The 22561-nt window shown below is 40.2% G+C and overlaps 1 protein-coding gene across 4 annotated transcripts in view; it reads right to left on the minus strand.

Annotated features, from left to right (window-relative positions):
• Nucleotides 1–12779, minus strand: part of si:ch211-126j24.1 (phosphofurin acidic cluster sorting protein 2) — a 104245-nt gene extending 91466 nt beyond the window's left edge. For all 4 annotated transcript variants that reach the window (XM_064947054.1, XM_064947041.1, XM_064947047.1 and 1 more), the window contains exon 1: nt 12353–12779. In XM_064947054.1, coding sequence (XP_064803126.1) covers nt 12353–12585 — 233 coding nt within the window. In that variant the 5' untranslated portion in view covers nt 12586–12779. The remainder of the gene's footprint in view (nt 1–12352) is intronic.
• Nucleotides 12780–22561: the final 9782 nt, after the last annotated feature.

Consider the following 22561-nt stretch of genomic DNA (forward strand, 5'->3'; position numbering starts at 1 on the left):
GGAAAATCTTAACTCTACAGTATACAATGACTTTCTAGACAATTACAACTATGTGGCAACAGTTTGGGGAAGGCCCTTTGCTGTGCACAAAGCGAGGTCTATACAGAAATGGTTTGTCAAGACCCATGTGGAAGAACATGACTGGACTGCAAGAGCACTGACCTCAACCCCATCAAACACCTTCGGGATGAATTGGAACGCTGACTGCGGGCCTAATCGCCCAACATTAATGCCCAAACTCACTCATGCTCTTGTGGCTGAATGGAAGCAAGTCCCGGCAGCAATGTTCTATTATCTAGTTGAAAGCCTTCCCTGAAGAGAGGAGGCTGTTATAGCAGCAAATGAGGGACCAACTCCATATTTATGCCCATGATGAACAGGTGTCCATATACTTTTGGCTATGTAATGTATTTCAAAATTCAGAAATACAGCCGGTATGATAGATTTTGAATCATATGATACAGAATGCCTCATATGATGCTGCCTTTTTAAAAGTTATAGATCTTGAAAACACAATCAAGTTGCAATCAAGTTAACGTGGCTAGTTGCAATAACCGTCATAACCTTTCATAGGTTGACTCACTGTAAGCCATTTTTCAATTCTGTATATTTTTTTGGTGTAGTAGGTCAACAAAATAAATGTGAACTGAGGAACAACAGTCAATTTTACAACAGAATGTTCAACTTTATAGCGTTGAGCGGCTGGTGCTCTATTGCTCTGCTGTAGCGGCTTTGAGGGTATCTCACGCTCTGGTTTCATATTGCACCCAAATGTTAGCTTAGCTGGCTAGCACTCTGGCGTCGAAACAGCTGCAGAAAGAAACACATGCTACAGCAGGTGGTGTAAACCTCAGATAATCCACACTAGACCAGATTATTTTCCTGACACACACACACACACACACACATTCTAAACCACAACAAAGATCCTGTAGGTGCTTGCCATAGTTTTTGGAAAAGAGAGCATGTGCTTCTGAATTGGGGTGAAGCCTTTTTGCTAATTCCTTCAATAACAATATGAAGCTGGGCCTCTTTGACTTGGACCCACATGCCCCCCCCCCACACACACACAGGTGTGGTTTAGCAGAATTGAAAAAAATACACAAGCGATTGTCCACTATAGCTCAGACTGCATAACAACATACTAGAGGTCGACCGATTAAATCGGAATAGCTGATTAATTAGGGCCGATTTCAAGTTTTCATAACAATCGGAAATCTGTATTTTAGGGCGCCAATTTGCTGATTTTTTACATTTTTGTTTTATTTTTTATACCTTTACTTAACTAGGCAAGTCAGCTTAGAACACATTCTTATTTTCAATGACGGCCTAGGAACGGTGGGTTAACTGCCTTGTTCAGGGGCAGAACGACAGATTTTCACCTTGTCAGCTTGGGGGATCCAATCTTGCAACCTTACAGTTAACTTGTCCAACGCAATAACGACCTGCCTCTCTCTCGTTGCACTCCACAAGGAGACTGCCTGTTACGCGAATGCAGTAAGCCAAGGTAAGTTGCTAGCTAGCATTAAACTTATCTTAAAAAAAACAATCAATCATAATCACCAGTTAACTACACATGGTTGATGATATTACTAGATATTATCTAGCGTGTCCTGCGTTGCATATAATCTGACTGAGCATACAAGCATACAAGTATCTGACTGAGCAGTTGTAGGCAGAAGCAACACTTTTGTGCGTTTTGCCAGCAGCTCTTCGTTGTGTGTCAAGCATTGCGCTGTTTATGAGGCTGGTGTAACCGAAGTGAAATGGCTAGCTAGTTAGCACGCGCTAACTAGAGGGACGGAAGCGATACTGTTTCACTGGCAAGACTAAAGTGCCTATAAGAACATCCAATAGTCAAAAGTTAATGAAATACAAATGGTATATAGGGAAATAGTCCTATAATTCCTATAATAACTATAACCTTAAACTTCTTACCTGGGAATATTTAAGGCTATATTGAAGATGTTAAAAGGAACCACCAGCTTTCATATGTTCTCATGTTCTGAGCAAGGAACTGAAACGTTAGCTTTCTTACATAGCACATATTGCACTTTTACTTTCTTATCCAACACTTTGTTTTTGCATTATTTAAACCAAATTGAACATGTTTCATTATTTACTTGAGGCTAAATTTATTTTATTGATGTATTATATTAAGTTAAAATAAGTGTTCATTCAGTATTGTTGTAATTGTCATTATTACAAATTATTATTATTATTTTTTAAATATATATATATATATATTTTTAAATCGGCCGATTAATCGGTATCGGCTTATTTGGTCCTCCAATAATCGGTATCTGCGTTGAAAAATCATAATCGGTCGACCTCTACAACATAAAACAGCATAACAACAACGGCATAATATGTTGACATTTCTGTTGACCAAGGAACAGATTCGGAAATATTCACCACTAAAAACAGGCCACAAATAAGAACAAAATGTAAAAAGCATTGACATTCAACAACGTATGTGTATCGAATGCTAACTAGGTTAGCAACAGGAGTGTGAATGCTCTGACCATGATTCATTCCACACATTAAAAGGGGCCTGAGGCAATGACATCAGAAACTTGCAATTTAGTCAAACCCGTGGGGTTCAGTTATCTGCTTTCAAGCCAGTAGTAGGCCTTCGGAGAGCACGGTATGAAAAACGAGCACAGTCGGGGTCCGTAAGCTGTCCTTTTCCAATTGCAATTAATTCCGAAAGAGGTCTGCCTACCATAGTAGTTTTAAATATTAAAGATGAGTCAGAGCAAGACTTTTTTTCTCTTCTACTAGCACTGACTTTGCTGATAGCTACCTTACTGAGTAATAATGTACTTTTCTATGACTAGGATTGTGATTGTCCCACCTAGCTATCTTAAGATGAATGTACTACCTTTAAGTCGCTCTGAATAGGAGCATCTGTTAAATGACAAAAATGTTGAGAGAGATAGACCAGCTGAATGAAGACATCAAATCCACTGACAGGGGATAAGGAATCAGGATCTTTAATCAAGGATTTGTGCTCAGCGGCAGATCAAGTATTGAAGAGGTTTTTCTTTGGTGACAAAAGTGCCATGCTTCATTACTGAACTAAGTGGATTCTGTAGGTTGATGTTTTAAGCAAAAAATATTAAAGCTAAATGGGCATTGTCTACAAAGTTCCATCACCTTTTGGGGCAATGCTTTACAAAGACCTCCTTGCAGGGTAACTCATGGGTGGTGTCTCAAATGGCACCCTATTCCCTAGTAGGGCCCTGCTCAAACGTAGTTCACTATATTGGGTATAGGGTGCATTTGGGATCACCCCTGCTGTTTGCAGGGTAAATGTATGGGTATAACTTTTCATTTTAACCAAAAAGCAAGTATGCAACAGTGGAGATGTTGGTTTTGACCTTACAAAGGATGTACCATATTCAACTAATGTCATACCTTACCACCATTAGAAACTTATTCCATTTTCCATAGGTAGCCATTGAGAATCACTAGATGTCGTACTATTCATTATACAATATAGGCCCAGGATGTTGTATTAGTTGAGAAACCCATTCCATTTTCCATATAGGATGAATAGAGAATCTCTGGTTGTTGTACTATACATTAGCCTACATAGTATTTGTCATTTCCAGTATTAAATAGGTCACTCCCTATCCTACAGCACCTTCAGTCAAGTCAACCACATCCCTCGTAAATGCAGCTAGCCCGCTCCATCAGGAATAATGGCTCCTGCACCAATTAAACACCAATGAAACAGCATGAATAATAGAGGCGCTATTGGCTGGCTAACCTGATTCCAGCGCACACGTTTAATTACTGTGGGTCCATCTATTCCTAGGTGGGTTCGCCATCATTTATCTCTCGTGTCTGAGGAGAAACCGGGGTTGGGGTGTGTGTGTGAGTGGTATATCAGAAACATTGTTTAAAAAACATATATATAATGTGTGTGTATTAGGGCTGGGCGATATATTGAATTAATTTGATTCATTCAAATGTTTGTTTTAGCGCAATGCTTCAAAGTGGAATAGACTGAGATATGTGACAGAAGACAAGCTGAGCTCTTCCTTTTCAAATGTCTGGAATGTTTATGGATGTACAGATACTAGTCCAGCCACAGATGGAGGAATCAGGGTTGGGTGAAGTTGCCCCTAGATGCTGATCTTGGGTTAGTTTAGCATTTTCTCCACTAATGGTTAATGTTAGGATTGGGGGAATGGAAGTTGATCCTTATCTGTCCCTATGGGAATCGTCACCACGATTGTATGTATTTGTATTTGGCGCTTGTGTATTTGTATTTTATTTGGCGCATGTGACAAATAAAATGACTTGATATACGTTTTTTGCAGGTCTCTTAATGTGTGAAGAGGTTGTCAAAGCCCACCCAAATGTAATTTGAGTAAACATAACTATTCCTTTAAAACGCACAACGCATCACCAGGGGCAAATGACCTGCCCCCCAGGACACCTAGAGCACCCGATGTCACAGGAAGGCCAAAAAGATCATCAAGGACAACAACCACCCGAGCCGCTTCCTGTTCACCCCGCTACCATCTAGAAGGCGAGGTCAGTACAGGTGCATCAAAGCTGGGAACGAGAGACTGAAAAACAGTTTCTATCTCAAGACCATCAGACTGTTAAACAGTCATCACTAACACAGTGAGGCTACTGCCTATATACAGATTGAAATCACTGGCCAACACTAATAAATGGATCACTAGTCACTTTAATAATATTTACATATCTTGCATTACTCGTCTCAAATGTATATACTGTATTTTGTATATACTGTATCTGTTGCATCTTGCCTATGCCACTCTGTCATTGGTCATCCATATATTTATATGTATATATTCTTATTCCATTCCTTTACTTAGATTTGTGTGTATTAGGTAGTTGTTGTGGAATTGTTAGACTACTTGTTAGATATTGCTGCACTGTAGGAACTGGAAGTATTTCGCCTCACTCGCAATAACATCTGCTATCCATGTGTATGGGACCAATAACATTTGATATTGATTAAAATGGCAATCTGGGATTCAAACAACAACAGGTAGCCCCCTACCACTTTTTGGATAAAGAGCTGAGGGATGGAGCTGGAGAAATGTAACCACTTTCAAATTTAAGTCTTCTCTGTATTCTCCACCACTGTTCAATCCCTAAGGAGAGCTCCATAGCCTTGGCTCAGGAAGCCAACTTCCCCTCTCTTGTTACCCAGAGATAGACGACACATCTGGGCCAGCAATGAGGGATCTCTCCCCTGGGTCACCAGACTGGCTCCCATTGTGAATATGCACAGGTGCCAAAATGGTGCAGGGTACCATATTCATTAAAGGAATAGTGTGTTATTTTGGCAATTAAGTAATTTTTATACACACCCAGAGTCAGATGAACTCATGGATACCATTGTTATGTCTTTGCGTGCAATTTGAAGGAAGGTAGTTTTGCGAGGCTTTGCTAACTAGCATTAGCGCAATGACTGGTAATCTACCAGAACTCCACCACCCATCTACCTCAGCTATAATGGGGGCCAACTAAAGAAATACACGATTATGAAATTATGAAGTTGCAAAAGCAACTGGTTTGTTAGAAACTTATGTGAATGTAACAGAGTCCATGTCTGCCACTATAATGATACTTACATTCAAACCGGCACATTAGACTCAAACAAACCATGCAAACTTCTGGAGCAAAAACCAAGCTTGTCACACCAGGCATGTAGATCTCAGGTTCGGTGACATCCTTGTGGGATGCTAACGCAGCTACCTGCTACATTCACACATTGAGGTAATAATTGCCAAAGTGTTTCAACGCGTGTTCCCTGAGGTGTTGGGGAGTAAAATCTTTGTGGAAAAAAATATTGTTTTGAACAAATAACGAAATTACTGCCCATAGTTTATAAAATATGACATGTTGCTCAAGGACAATGCGAACGAGACATACAATTGAAGTCGGAAGTTTACATACACTTAGGTTGGAGTCATTAAAACTTGTTTTTCAACCACTTCACACATTTCTTGTTAACAAACTATTGTCTTGGCAAGTCAGTTAGGACATCTACTTTGTGCATGACAAGTAAATTATCCAACAATTGCTTACAGACATATTATTTCACCTATAATTCACTGTATCACAATTCCAGAAGTGTACATACACTAAGTTGACTGTGCCTTTAAACAGCTTGGAAAATTCCAGAAAATTATGTCATGGCATTAGACGCTTCTGATAGACTAATTGACATAATTTGAGTCAATTGGAGGTGTACCTGTGGATTTATTTGAAGGCCTACCTTCAAACTCAGTGCCTCTATGCTTGACATCATAGGAAAATCTAAAGAAATCAGCCAAGATCTCAGAAGAAAAATGGTAGACCTCCACAAGTCTGGTTCATCCTTGTGAGCAATTCCCAAACACCTGAAGGTACCACGTTCATCTGTACAAAAAATAGTACGCAAGTATAAACACCATGGGACCACGCAGGCGTCATACCGCTCAGGAAGGAGACGCGTTCTGTCTCCTAGAGATGAATGTACTTTGGTGCGAAAAGTGCAAATCAATCCCAGAACAGCAGCAAAGAACCTTGTGAAGATGCTGGAGAAGCGGGTACAAAAGTATCTATATCCGCAGTAAAACAAGTCCTATATCGACATAACCTGAAAGACCGCTCGGCAAGGAAGAAGCCATGGCTCCAAAACCACCATAAAAAAGCCTGACTACGGTTTGCAACTGCACATGGGGACAAAGATCGTACTTTTTAGAGAATTGTCCTCTGGTCTGATGAAACACAAATAGAACTGTTTGGCCATAATGACCATCGTTTGGAGGAAAAAGGGGGAGGCTTGCAAGCCAAAGAATACCATCCCAACCGTGAAGCACGGGGATGGCAGCATCATGTTGTGGGGGTGCATTTACTACAGGAGGGACTGGTGCACTTCACAAAATAGATGGCATCATGAGGAAAATGATGTGGATATATTGAAGCAACATCTCAAGACATCAGTCAGGAAGTTAAATCTTGGTCGCAAATGGGTCTTCCAAATGGACAATGACCCCAAGCATACTTCCAAAGTTGTGGCAAAATGGCTTAAGGACAAACAAGTCAAGGTATTGGAGTGGCCATCACAAAACCCTAACTTCAGTCCTATGGAAAATTTGTTGGTAGAACTGAAAAAGCGTGTGCGAGCAAGAAGGCCTACAAACCTGACTCAGTTACACCAGCTCTGTCAGATGGAATTGGCCAAAATTCACCCAACTTATTGTGGGAAGGTTGTGGAAGGCTACCAAAAAGGCTTGACCCAAGTTAAACAGTTTAAAGGCAATGCTACCAAATACTTGAGTGTATGTAAACTTCTGACCCACTGGGAATGTGATGAAAGAAATACAAGCTGACATAAATTTCTCTTTCTACTAGTATTTCGCAATCTTAAAATAAAGTGGTGATCATAACTGACCTAAGGCAGGGAATTTTTACTAGGATTAAATGTCAAGGATTGTGAAAAACTGAGTTTAAATGTATTTGGCTAAGGTGTATGTAAACTTCCAACTTCAACTGTATAAGAAACGCTTCAAATGACCTGCCCACCTTGGCAAGCACAAGTAACAACAACAACAAAGATGGCAGTGAAAAAAGTGCTTAGGCCTAGGAGTGTGAACGTTTTAACAAAGTTGGTATCCTTTACATTAAGAAAATACATAACCCAATTTATTTTGTTTGTAATTTTGTTTGGGGAAAAACAAACAATCACAGTACAATTATCAAAAAAACATTATTTTCCATGTTGAAGCTTAACTAGACTTCAGCCTGTAAAGGTCTGTGGATAGTAAGGTAATTTAAATAAAACCAGAAAGCTAAAGGCAAACAATTTGCTAGGCCTGCAAGACAAGATATAGCGAGAAATAGATTACCAAGACATTTTTTTCTGCCTGCCTATACTATATACAGGTAACTGCCAAAATAAAGGAAACACCAACATAAAGTGTATTATAGGTCCAATGCAACCATTTTTATCTCAATATCAAATCATTTATGGGTAACATTGAAGTACCTTAATGTGACTGTTCTCAATAAAAAAATTGTCCAAAATAAACAAAAATATCATCTTAGCAAAGTGCAATGTCTCAAGCAAGAATTATGCTAGGACTGTCTGGGAGCGGTCTGAGGGGAAAACTGAAAATGAGCTGTTAACAGCAGAGAGATTTGGAACTCTCTGGCTGCAGTCCAAACACTTAAAAGACACTCCCTCTCCCCTCAGCCCTCAAATTAAGTGGACACTTCTGATGACGCATCATGACGTCTGACGAGTATACACTTGCAGGACGAGGGAGGAAGGAATCATTTCTAAATAGACCACCCTTGGCCGGAAATTCATCACTCGTTGATCCCGCGATGATTATGTTTTCAGCCACCGGTAGCTTGTGGGTACTTTATATGTGCAACAGTCAATTAGGATTGCATGTCTACTTCTATTAAATATATAATTATTAATATACGCCTACTGTAAGATAGCTAGCAAATTAATTAGCTAACTAACGTTAGCCTGCCTAGCTGGAACTTCTGACTTACAATGTCGAACTTATTTGCATCCGTTTTTACTTACACTTGTATGTTGACTTCTCCATCGATGTTGTTTTTAAGTTTTCGATGACTTTTCTTAGCGGATGTACAATCGTCGCAAATTGAATTATGGGGAGTTTCAGGCCCCCGGAGTGAACATAATCGTACACTCGCAAAGCTGACTAAAAGGTGGGCTGAGGGGTTTCCTTGCTTGGCTAATCATTTGGACCACCCTCCATGATGGTGACGGGGATTCCCCCAAAGGCATAAGGCATTTAAGTGTTTTGGACCGCAGCCTCTGTCTTATTGATCTACTAATTAATTTAATGCATGGTGATGTCACCAGGTGTAACCATTAGTGCAAACAGTAAACTGGAGTATCCATTGGCCAAATTCAGGTAGGTCCCTCCGAGTTTCTTAAATTTGAGAAACATTTTGCAACAGAATCGACATAATTAAAATGTCAATGAGTGCATTGATGACGTTATCCCTACAGTGACTGTATGTACATACCCCAACCAGAAGCCATGGATTACAGGCAACATCCACACTGAGCTAAAGGGTAGAGCTGCCGCTTTCAAGGAGCGGGACTCTAAACCGGAAGCTTAGAATAAATCCCGTTATGCCCTCCGACGAACCATCAAACAGGCAAAGCGTCAATACAGGACTAAGATCGGATCGTACTACACCGGCTTCGACGCTCGTCGAATGAGGCATTGCAAACCATTACAGATTACAGAAGCACAGCCAAAAGCTGCCCAGTGACACAAGCCTACTGGACGAGCTAAATTACTTCTATGCTCGCTTCGAGGCAAATAACACTGAAATATGCATGAGAGCTGTTCCGGACGACTGTGTGATCACGCTCTACGTAGCAAGACCTTTAAATTGGTCAACATTCACAAGGGCCAGAAGGATTACCAGGACGTGTACTCTGAGCACGCGCTGACCAACTGGCAAGTGTCTTCACTGACATTTTCAACCTCTCCCTGTCTGAGTCTGGCAGCTTCATTAAATAGTCCCCGCAAAACACCAGTCTCAACATCAACAGTGAAGAGGTGAGTCCGGGTTACAGGCCTTATAGGCAGAGTTGCAAAAAAAAGGCCATATCTCAGACTGGCCAATAAAAAGAAAATATTAAGATGGGCAAAAGAACACAGACATTGGACAAAGGAACTCTGCCAGGCATCCCGGGGTGGCCTCTTCGCTGTTGCCGTTGAGACTGGTGTTCTGCGGGCACTATTTAATGAAGCTGCCAGTTGAGTACTTGTGGGGCGTCTGTTTCTCAAACACAACACTCTAATGTACTTGTCCTCTTGCTCAGTTGTGCACCGGGGCCTCCCACTCCACTTTCTATTCTGGTAGAGCCAGTTTGCGCTGTTCTGTGACGGGAGTAGTACACAGCGTTGTACGAGATCTTCAGTTTCTTTGCAATTTCTCAGAACAAGAATAGACTGACGAGATTCGGAAGAAAGTTCTTCGTTTCTGGCCATTTTGAGCCTGTAATCGAACCCACAAATGCTGATGCTAGAGATACTCAACTAGTCTAAAGAAGGCCAGTTGTATTGCTTCTTTAATCAGAACAACAGTTTTTGTAATTGCAAAAGGGTTTTCTAATTATCAATTAGCCTTTTAAATGCTAAACTTTGATTAGCTAACACAATGTGCCATTGGAACACAGGAATGATGGTTGCTGATAATGGGCCTCTGTACGCCTATGTAGATATTCCATTAAAAATCATCCGTTTCCAGCTACAATAGCCATTTACAACATCAACAATGTCAACACTGTATTTTAATGGAAAACAATGTGCTTTTCTTGCAAAAACATCGACATTTCTAAGTGACCCCAAATTTTTGAACGGTAGTCTACATATTACCTCAATTACGTCGACTAACCGGTGCCCCCGCACATTGACTCCGTACCAGTACCCCCTATATATAGCCTCGCTATTGTTATTTAACTGCTGCTCTTTAATTATTTGATACTTTTATTTCTTCTTTTTTAAGGTATTTTTCTAAACCGCAATGTCGGTTAAGGGCTTGTAAGTAAGTATTTCACTGTAAACATTTCACCTGTTGTATTCGGTACATGTGACAAATACCATTATATTTTATTTGATTATAGGGAAAGCCATCCATCCCACCAAAACAGGCTTAAATGTCAGGTAGTCTTTTCAAACAGCTCTTACACTAAAAGGGTGTAAATATATATAAAACACAAGCAAATCATGTTTTTGACTGCACTGCACCTTTAATTTGGTACTGGGCCACCATGCAGCTGCCAGAACAGGTTCAATGCGCCTTGGCATAGATTCCGCAAGTGTCTGGAACTCTACTGGAGGGATGCGATACCATTCTTCCACGTGAAAATCCATAGTTTGGTGTTTTTGTTGATGGTGGTGGAAAATTCTGTCTCAGGCAAAAGTCCAGAATCTCCCAATTAACGGAGGCGCATAAAGATGGCGGCCCCCATACACTTACCACAAATTCCTTGTTTTTCTAAATTTGCCTTATTGTACATTGCTCTCTGTAGCTCTTTTGTTGGTATAGTAATTAGCAAAGTATAGCCTACATGACCCACCTTTAGCTTCAAGACGCAGGAAATTTGGAAAAAAAAACTAAAAAGAAGATTGTTCTGATTTATTGGCACATTGAACCATATTGCTCGCTGTTGTTACACTCAGTGGATAGTGCTAAAATGTTGTGAAATTGTTAGATTATATTCCTTGTTAGATATTACTGCGTGTTTGGAACTAGAAGCACAAGCATTTCGCTACACTCGCATTAACACCTGCTAACCATGTGTATGTGAAAAATGAATTTGATTTGAAATAATTACGTCATATTTGAATTCTGCCAGCTTTACGCAGGTTCGCCATTGGGCTGACACACACACACACACACACACACACACACACACACACACACACACACACACACACACACACACACACACACACACACACACACACACACACACACACACACACACACACACACACACACACACCTCTTTCAAAGTCACTGAGATCTCTTCTTCTAGCCATGGTAGCCAACATAATGGGCAATGGGTATTTTTATACATGACCCTAAGCATGATGGGATGTTAATTGCTTAATTAACCACACCTGTGTGGAAGCACATGCTTTCAATATACTTTGTATTCATCATTTACTCGAGTGTTTCCTTCATTTTGGCAGTTCCATTGCCTGGATCAAGTATGTTTTACCATGCAGTTCTGGAATGTAGGCTATGGGTGGATGGAATTCATAACAAACGGTTTAACTCGGTGAAAATAGCTCTATGTAGCCTAGAATAACGGGAAAGTGTCTCTTTGAAAATCAAGAGGGGTCTATGCAAGGCAAACGCTTTCTATGGCGAACATTAATCAATGTAGACTTACTAACAAGCTAGTAATTTAGCCAATGCAATTGTAGATTATTTTGGTCTATAAAACGGTTGTTCAGTATGAGTATTGCCTAACCTTCTTTGGCATTAAGATAGCTTTATCGTCATTCTTTGTCGTACATTCTTAAAAGAAACAAACAGGAGACTACGAGGGCAGACTTGGATCTGATAAATCCAGAGAAATTGACCGTCTAGTCAGAGTGACCTACAACAAACTCTACCAAATGTCATTGAATTATGGATGTGTGAGGTTGCTGCTACAGACCATGGAACAGCTCTCAAAATGTAGCCTAGCTATCTTGTAACAACATAACAACCACTCCGAATTGGAAACATTACTACAGACGCCCACTCTCAAAGATAACGGATTACATGCGTGCTGGGCAATGTAAATAGCTTAGCCTACCTTGGAACACAACTCGGAGAAGAGCGGTCTATTTCCCATGTCGCAAAAAGATTCATAGGCACGGGCATGGGACCATCCGACCCACCCGAATTCGAACCCATGCCTCCGGCTCCAACCGCGGCTCCGGGAGCAGAGGGCATAGGTGCCGGGGGTGGTCCACCGATCCCGCCGCCGCTACCTGGGTTCAGGAAAGCGGCCCGCACTCCTCCTCTCTCTACGGCCGCCGCCATCATCGCCTCTCCCGGGGTAGCAGCAGGATATCAGGCTGTGATGCTCGCTCGCGTAGCCACTCTCGGCTATATCGCAGAAACTTGTCAGTGTAGCAGGCAGCTCAAGGCTAGCATATCGAGATAGTGCTGAAACAGAGGCGTTCAGACACAAATCTGGCCGGGGCGTTATTAAGCACGCACACACAAAAACGAGGTACGGTTCTACTATTGGACGCTAGGGGCGCCAGCAGACCAGATTTTTCAACGGGGCGGGTCATTGGTTGTTTGTAAATAAAAAATCAGAGTTGAATATTATTGGATTATAATAACATTATTATATGTAATTAACCGCCGTGTGATTATAGCTAGTAGACAATTATTAGTCTATACATAATTATTTATTGGACATTTTATGACCATAGTAAGAAGCGTTATTTTTAGACTAATGATACAATATATCAGGGATCAAAATCAGGATTCATAATAAAAATGGCTGCAACAACCAATGAAATATCCCTTAATATAAAATCCTACTCCTCTACTAGCCCACAATCCATTCCTAAGAAAGAAATGGCAAGTCATATTAAAATGTTATTTTTATATATGTAAAACAATCCACTATGTCGCTTACACATTCCATTAAGATTTGGAGAAAATATGTTTCTGGAACACTTCATTTGATGTTCTGCTTGTAATGTGTTTATTACATAGTTTATTTTGTGTGTGCTTAATTTAGGTTGGTATTTGCACTTTTGGGACTATTCCATTGGTTTCATTGTACTTGGCAAACTAAATAACTTCACATATAGGCCTGTTAGACCCAGGTTTGATCTCCAACTGTAATTTATGGAAGTATTGGTGCTAATGACTCGTGGACAGACTGAGTACTGACTAGGACAGTTATTGACTTGGTCCCAGCCAATAAGGAGCACCCACACCTTGTTTACTGTGATGTAGTGCCTTCCAGTGGCAATCAAAGATACATGTACTGCTTTTACTACTGAATTTATATGTGCTTCTAGCTTGTATAGGGACATTGCATGCATATCTTCTCTTCTGCTCATATCTGAGATTAACAGGAGTAAAACATTCTAGTGTACAATGCATTGTAAAGACTTGTCATGAGCATGTGTATTTATTAGAGATCCCCATTAGCTTCTGCCAAGGCAGCAGCTACTCTTCCTGGGGTCCAAACACATTAAGGCACTTATATTACATATAAAACAAAATGTAAAACAGTACAACATATAACATTATAACACCACGACATATCTACAATACAACAATGTATAATACCACCATACAACAATAATACAATGTACGTGTGTGTAGAGTGTGTGTGCTAGCGCTTGTGTACGTATGCGTGTTTCTGTCTCTTTGCAGTTTTTACCTGTTTTTTTTAATCTTGATTATTCTGCTTACATCAGTTACCTGATGTTGAATAGAGTTCCATGTAGTCATGGCTCTATGTAGTACTGTGCGCCTCCCATAGTCTGTGCTGGACTTGGGGATTGTAAAGAGACCTCTGGTGGCATGTCTTGTGGGGTATGCATGTGTAACTGATGTGAAATGGCTAGCTAGTTTGTGGGGTGTGTGCTAATAGCATTTCAATCGGTGAAGTCACTTGCGCTGAGACCTTGAAGTAGTTGTTCCCCTTGCTCTGCAAGGGCCATGGCTTTTGTGGAGCGATGGGTAATGATGCTTCGTGGGAGGCAGTTGTTGCTGTGTGCAGAGGGTCCCTGGTTCGAGCCCAGGTCGGGACGAGGAGAGGGATGGAAGCAATACTGTTACACATGGGTGTCCCGAGCTGTGTGCTAGTAGTCTAAACAGACAGTTCGGTACATTTAGCTTGTCAACACCTCTTACAAAACAAGTAGTGAAGAAGTCAATCTCTCTTCCACTTTGAGCCATGACAGATTAGATTGACATGCATATAATTCATGTTAACTCCCCGTGTATTTTAAGGGCCAGCTGTGCTGCCCTGTTCTGAGTCAATTGTAATTTTCCTAAGTCCCTCTTTGTGGCTCCTGACCACACTACTGAACAGCAGTCCAGGTGTGACAAAACTAGGGCCTGTGGGACCTGCCTTGTTGATAGTGTTGTTAAGCAGGCAGAGCAGCGCTTTATTATGGACAGACTTCTCCCCATCTTAGCTACTGTTGTATCAATATGTTTTGACCATGACAGTATACAATCCAGGGTTACTCCAAGCAGTTTTTGAAATATTTAGGACTAACTTATTCCTTGCCACCCATTCGGAAACTAACTGCAGCTCTTTGTTAAGTGTTGCAGTCATTTCAGTCGCTGTAGTAGCTGACGTGTATAGTGTTGAGTCATCTGCATACATAGAACACACTGGCTTTACTCAGTGGCATAAAGATTGAAAAATGTATATGACACCCTCAGAATGTCTTATTATCCTCTTATAATGATCCTGACTAAAATAACAAACATTTTAAATCAGTTGAACTTGTGCTACACAGATCCATATTATAAGCCATGTGATAAAACAAACATTACAAGGGCTCATACATGGTTATGTCAAGTAATAAAGCACATGACCTGATAGCTTTACGTCTGATGGCTTTACGGCTTTAAGTGTTCCTGGAGGTCTCAAAGGAACTCATATTTCTAAACCAAATATACTGGGTAGACAAGTGCACCAGACCAGACAGTTCGCCATCACTAATTGAATGAGAGGCAACAACTGCCCCCACTTACTTTTGGTGGCGTAACATTTTCTGGCCTATCCAGACAAAGAATAAATGATCTCTGAGCGAGCGAGTCCAGGGCTGCGTTCAGTACGAGTGTACGTCCTGGAACGTTCGATTGAACGGAAACGGTGCTGTACCAAAGATTGTCTATTATATTTAGAAGATAGTCGATTGACCACTCTAACAATGGAATTGTATGTCCTCAAAGATGGAAAGCAGGCGGGAGGAGGCGAGATCAGATGGGACCATTCTAGACAATGAGAGGGCAGATACGCATGTGAACAACAGGTCGTAGAGATAGATAATGGACTCATCTTTGCAGCTGTGCCATTATAGTGTCTGTGATAGAATGGTAAGCGCCATTGATGTTATCTCCACTTTAAAGTAGTCCATTTTCTTCTTCATTTGTTGATTGCGCCCAACTCATAGGAATACCCATTCAGTTGACTACTACTGAAATACTCAATGGCAAGGTCCATGTTAAAATGAGTTATGTCCATGATGTGTCCTCTATCTCTATGACAACAAGCACAACTCCAAAGTTAGTCAGTTTCCGAAAATGCCACGTGCGTCCACTTATATCAGTTTATTCATAACAACCTAACCATTACGACACTTCTATTTGATTGAATCAAATAAGCCTCATGTAGTAAATTAGCAATTACATTTTTTGTTGACCAAATTTGACACGCTCTCATTGACCTCCATACAAAAATTATTCGCTTCGTGGGCTTATTTTTGGTTGACAGATCTTGAGTAAAACCTCTCGCTTCGCCTCTTCTTCTCTGGCTGTACTGAACCACCAGTTGAAAAACGGGGAGGAGTTGGATTGTGGGTTGGGTAACGCTGTCAGCATGGCCACTTCCCTTTAAATATGTATCTCATGGCTTGAAACCACACCTGACAAAACGGGAGCTAATATACCTCAAAGTCTGTTCAAGAACGTACAAGAGTATTTTGGGGAAACGAGTTGTTCAGTGCAAACCGTTCCACCTCGTACCAAATGAACGGTGACTGTCTAGCGAGTCCAGCCATGGTTTCATCTCGCTGTAATATTCTCAGTCAGATTTAGATCGCTCAACATGATGAAATAATTCAACAAAATAATTTAATAGAATTGAATGAAGACCCTTTTCTCTTGGTCACAGACGGATGAAATCCCTCCGTGCTAAACCTGAAGTTGTAACGAGTCTGCACACATTTTAATGTTGCCTCTGCGCTGCTCAGTGGACGTTTAGGAGAACATTATCTATTGACAGTTAAATTAAATAGTGCCAATATTGTACTGTCACTAAGTACGATCAAAATGATTTTAAAGTTTTAAGAAATGTAAAATATTATAGTAAGCAGTGGCGATCCATCCACCTGTTTTGAGTCAGCTCCAAAATGCAGGTGTTTCAACCAAGCTCAGTGTTTTCTGTGGTGGTGGGGCAGCAGTGGAAAATACAGAGCGTAAGAGTTGGTAATGTTTTCTAGTTGCACCATGATTGGCTCAGTATTCTGTCACTCACGGGGACACTACTTCACCGCAAAATCTACGATGAGAGCTCGAAAAGTAATCCCCTTTGGTGATTTACATTTGAAGTGCCCATCCAAGAAGGCTCAAGGTCATTGGCCACAGAAAAAAAGATGTCAAATAACATATCTAGACGCGAAAGAAACACACACCTATTTAGGCGAGTTGCTGGCTAGCGGAGTGGAACACTTTAAAAATTAAGGAGAGCCACACACTCGAGCTCAGATGTCCAACGTTTCGACAGGCAAGCTGTCTTCATCAGGGTATAATGACTTTAAATTAAAGATCCAAGCAACCTCCCTTTAACAATAAATTGTCGAGGTCACTCCCTCTCCTAGGGAGGGTGACATGTTCGATGCCAATATAACGTAGAGATGAAATCGAGTGGTTTTCTTCAAAAAAGTGGATCGCAACTGTCGAGTTTTTGCACCTAATGGTGCTACGATGCTCCGAGATACGTACTTTTAATTTGCACTTTGTTTTACCCACATAATTTTTACCACAAGGACAAGTTCTAAAATAAATAACAGTCTTAGTGGAGCACGTAAAAACACCTTTAATTGGGATCTGTTTCCCTGTTTTGGGGTGTTTGAAGGATCTACATTTATAAGTGCTATTGCATTGAGCACAGCCATTACACTTCCATCCAGTAGGGGTGCAAATACACGTTGTGCAGGGATATCTTGGGGTGGTAAATCAGAGTTTACCAGTTGATCTCTGAGGTTTCTGCCCCGCGAGAATACGACCAAGGGAAGGTCCAAAAATATCTTTGGCCTTGAATATCTTTGCGTCTCAGCCATATTTCTGTTGAAATGTGATTGTTTTTACAAATTATTTTGATTCGACAGAATTGGCTGTAGAGAAAACTGTTTTTCAAGGGAAGTGGGTGACAACTATCAGCCCTCAACAAACTAGAACATTATCTTCACACAAGATCAGAAGATCAAGAAAACTGATTTGACGTGTATCAGATTACATAGTAAATCTCAGATGCTCAGAACAGGAGTTAAGAAAAGCATGGAATGCCTGGAGCTGTTTCACATCACCCCTCCACAGAACAAAAATATCATCAATATACCGTTTCCAAATAATGATGTTATGCAAGAAAACATTTTTGAGAGGATTGAAAATAGACTATTTTTCCATGTAACCCACATACATATCAGCATAGTAAGGAGCCATGGGGGATCCCATAGCAGTACCCTTCATCTGAATAAAGAAATAATTTAGAAACATGAAATAGTTGTGTGTGAGTACTATTTCAGCCAATGTTAAAATGCATGCACTGGAAGGTAGTTCATTAGGGTCACGTTGCAGAAGAAAATGTTCCATAGCTTCAATACCGCCCTCGTGTGGAATATTTGTGTATAATAACTCAACATCAAAAGTAACGAACAAAGTATTCTCTGGGAGAGGATCAAGAGATTCAATGATAGAGATCATACTGCTGGTGTCCTTTACAAAGGAGGGTAGCTGTTCTGCGAGTGGTCTAATAAAAAAGTAAACGAAAGTCGATAGAGGGGCCGTTACTGCATCAATGCCCGCTACAATAGGGATCCCTGGAGGTTTTGTAACATTCTTGTGTAATTTCGGCAAGTATATAAAGTGGCAATTTTAGGGTATTGAATAGCCAAAAAGTTGTTATTTTTTGGTTATCTGACCAGAACTTAAATACCCATTTATATCTACCATAGCTTTGATTGGACTGATCATGTCAGCATCATACTTCAACATTTTAGCGAACAAGATAGACATGCAGTCATCATCATGAATCAAGTGGATAATCTACTAGCAAATCCTTTTCAATCCTTGTCATATGAAGAGAAATGATAGATAAAATGTATTGGTGCTCATCAGCCATTGGACATAAACATTACACAACAAGTTGTAAATCGCAAATTCAGCAATGAGTGGTTTGGAAGGAGTTAGTGGCTAAAGCAATCACTAGCCTGCTATTCAGTGGAGTAGATGTGTGGTCCTAGTTTGGGTTTAAGGGTCTCTTTTCCAAGCTTAAAAGGATAGACATTCACATGCAACACCATGGGTCAGACAAAAGTTTAATACATTGGCCATGCTGTCAATCCAGCATGACTTCTGCCGCGTTCAAAACAACTAGAAACTCGGAAATCTCAGACTTCATTGAGTTCAAGACAACTGGGAACTCTGGAAAAAAAACTAGCTCCGACTGGAAAAATACATTGTGAACGGGTCATCCAACTTGGAATTCCAAGTCGGGAACTCGGGCCTCTTTCTAGAGCTCCGACCTGAAGATCTCTGACGTCATGATTCAACCTTGTTTTTTTACAAGTTCCCAGTTGTCTTGAAAGCACCATAAATCCAAAGAATGTCAGACTTTGATGACAAATTTTCCCAAAAGAAGGACCGTCTGTCACGGCTTTCGTTGTGGGAAGGAGGAGCGGACCAAAATGCAGCGTAGTTGTGATTAATTTTAATTAATAAGGAAACTATACACGATTAACTAACAAAATAACAAATGTACGAAAACCAAAAAACAGCCCTATCTGGTGCAAAACACAGAGACAGTAACAATCACCCACAAACACACAGTGAAACCCAGGCTACCTAAATATGGTTCCCAATCAGAGACAATGACTAACACCTGCCTCTGATTGAGAACCATATCAGGCCAGACATAGAAATAGACAAACAAGACATCCAACATAGAATGCCCACTCAGATTACACCCTGACCAACCAAAACTGTTCAAGTGATTACAGCACAACAAGGTGAGTCCAAAAATGTCTTGTATGCTGCTGCATATATAATGTAATATGCCAGGGAGATATGTATACTGTTGCTAAGAAAGTACTACATGCATGTTGTGTAGTAAGCTGTTAGTAGCCCATGCACCCTAATAATTTGGTCTATTTTCAATTTTGCCTACTGTTCTGACTTGGTGGTGCACATGTAGCCTATAGCCTGTTTTAGAGCCTATCACCATCAAATATTGTCTGCTTATATGCCCCCTATTTATCCTACGGTTCTGACTTGGTGTATAGGGAGAATACTGTAAGAATGGCCCATGTTCTGAATTCTGACGCTGTACATTTCAAAAGTGCTTAACAAATAGTTATATTGACTACATCTGTTTTAGCTCGCTCATTGTCTTAATCGAAATTACAGATTGCCTCTTATCCGCTCATCATTCGCTTATGCCATAGTTTGTACATCTCAATTGTCAGTAGAAACCACATTTGTTTAACAAGTCAGCCATATCAGCTATGTTTTTTTTAAAAGGCAGTAAATGAGGATGAATGAACTGTTTTGCTGCCAAACAAGGCTCGCTGATAGCCAGGTGTCGCGATGGTAAGGATTCACTCCATGGTGAGATGAAAAGAAAGATCTGCTGTTGGGACAGCTTTATGGAGGCCCTCAGAGTTTGTGGGTGTTGTTTGTCGCCATTATAGTGCAATTTTTTTTTTTTGTGTGTTGTGTAGTGGCTTTCCTGGCATTTCAAGTCCTATTGACCCACTTCTGTTAGATAGGTAAAGAATCAGGATTTTTCATTACATTTGTACGATGTACTTGAGTCCTCAAAAGTGAGTACACCTCAGCAATGTATCTATTTTTTTTTACCAGAAAAGTGAGTTCCAGACTTGCATAAGCAGAAAATAACCCCATACCTACTGTAAAATATACTGGTTAATCTTTAATGTTATTAGGATATTTTGCTTCCACTGGTCCTTTACCCAGTATCAGGACATTTTAATCAAAAACCTGCCTCTGCCAGGGGGATAAAAGTTGGCCGCAAGAGGATCTTCCAGCAAGACAAACGCAAAACGTGTGGTTTGAATTGAAGAGGGCAGTCCATAAGCACAGATGAAGGATATCAAGGATCTGTAAGGATTCCGTATGGAGGAATGGTCTAAGATCCCTATTGTATTTTCAGCTGTGTGAAGCTGGTGTACAAAACCAAAAGGAAAAGATGCAAAAACGAAATTTAAGAAAAGAAAGCATAGAAATAGCACACATGGAACAGATCTACAACTTCTTAGACTTGCTTTCAATGAGAATGACAGATTTATAACTCGATATCCCAAAAAGTTCCATATTGCAGCTTTAAGTCAAATTTTGTGCCCAGCTCGCACATAATGTTCTGAGACCATATGTTTCTTAGAGCTTGGTGAGAGCATGGTTGTCCTATGCTTATTTAGCATAACACCTTCCCACAACGTTCTGGGAATGGTGCAAGGTAGTTGCTCGGCTTTGAAATATTCTCAGCACATTTAAGGAATTTGACAAAATCATTTTCTTGATTTTTCATTACTTTAAGAAACAACGTTCTTCTGTGGGAATTTCAGTACTTCAGCATAACGTTTCCTACAGGTTTCCTTATGGTTCTATTTAAAGTGTTCTCAGAACATTCATATTCTCAGACCATTAAGAAAACTGTCCATAAAACAACAAGAAAATGTAGTAACGTTCAAATAATGTTCTAAGAATGTTATTTAAAAACATATACATTCTGTTTTCAGTGTCAACAAAACTCTCTATCTTGTTTAGTGTGTTCAAGTGTGTTGGCCGAGCCTACTAATTGCCCACCTGAACTTAATGAGTGCTTGGTTCTTTTGAAATAGGGTCTGTTTGAACAGCTTTCTTTAAGTTGACCATCCTGGTGGCGCATTGGACTCATTTTAATGCCTAAGCAAATAACTGTCCACGTGTCATCTCTGTGCTTGGAATTCAAAACAGTTAACCCAAACTAATCTAGCAGTGTTATTAAATGTCTTATTGAAACATTCAGTGAAAGTTTAAAGGAAATTATTCAAAAACCTCCAAATAACTTTTACATTTCTTTCAAAACATTCACAACATTTAGAGAATGTTCTCAGAGTGTTATTTAATTACCTTCAAGTAACCTAGAATTTCCGTTCTCATAACGCTAATAAAACCACCCAGGAAAACTTTCAGGGAATCATAGTAAAACATTCTCAGAACCTCTCTGCATCCCAAAAATGTACATTCCCAGAACAGGCAAAATGTTAACTTCTGTTCTCAGAATCTTAAAAAAACATTCCCAGAACTAATAGGAATCCAAAAATGTACGTTCCCACAGCTTCCAAGGAACCAAGTGTGCTAGCTGGGTGAAAATGTGACTTAAGTAGAAGTTTAGGATGTGCATATCACCCTTGTGTTACGATTTGCCCCATAGAGATGAATCATGTCAATAACTTGTGGGGCTTTTGGCTTGTCTTTCTCAGGTGGATGAGGGCTTCAAAAGGATGATCTGGGAGACAAACCAAGGCCTCATCCGTCAACACAACCTGGAGGTAAAAATGAGAAAGCACATCTTCACCCTGGGAATGAACCAGTTTGGAGACATGGTAAGAACCGACAATTGTAATTAGATCAGCAATTGGATGAACATGAAACATGAATTTAAGAAATATACGAAATATAAATAGGAAAGATAGTAAAACAATCTGTAAAAGCTGCTAAGTCCCAGATAAAGGGGACGTTCAGAATTGTACAACTTAATATTAAAGAGAAACTCAACCCCAAAAACTATTTATCTATTTGAAATGGCATCATAGTAGTAATAAACATACATTCTAGTGACAAAATTGATTAAAATGTGTAAGTAGGATAACTTGTCATAAAGTGGGTATTTTTCAAAACTGAGTTTTGTGAGATTTGATGTAACTTGAAATGTTATCACTCAGACTGGGGCGAAGGTTCATCTTCCAACAGGACAACGACCCTAAGCACACAGCGAAGACAACGCAGGAGTGTCTTCGGGACAAGTCTC

Source organism: Oncorhynchus masou, chromosome 4 (genome assembly GCF_036934945.1).
Source record: "Oncorhynchus masou masou isolate Uvic2021 chromosome 4, UVic_Omas_1.1, whole genome shotgun sequence".
In the NCBI taxonomy this organism is placed as follows: Eukaryota; Metazoa; Chordata; class Actinopteri; order Salmoniformes; family Salmonidae; genus Oncorhynchus; species Oncorhynchus masou.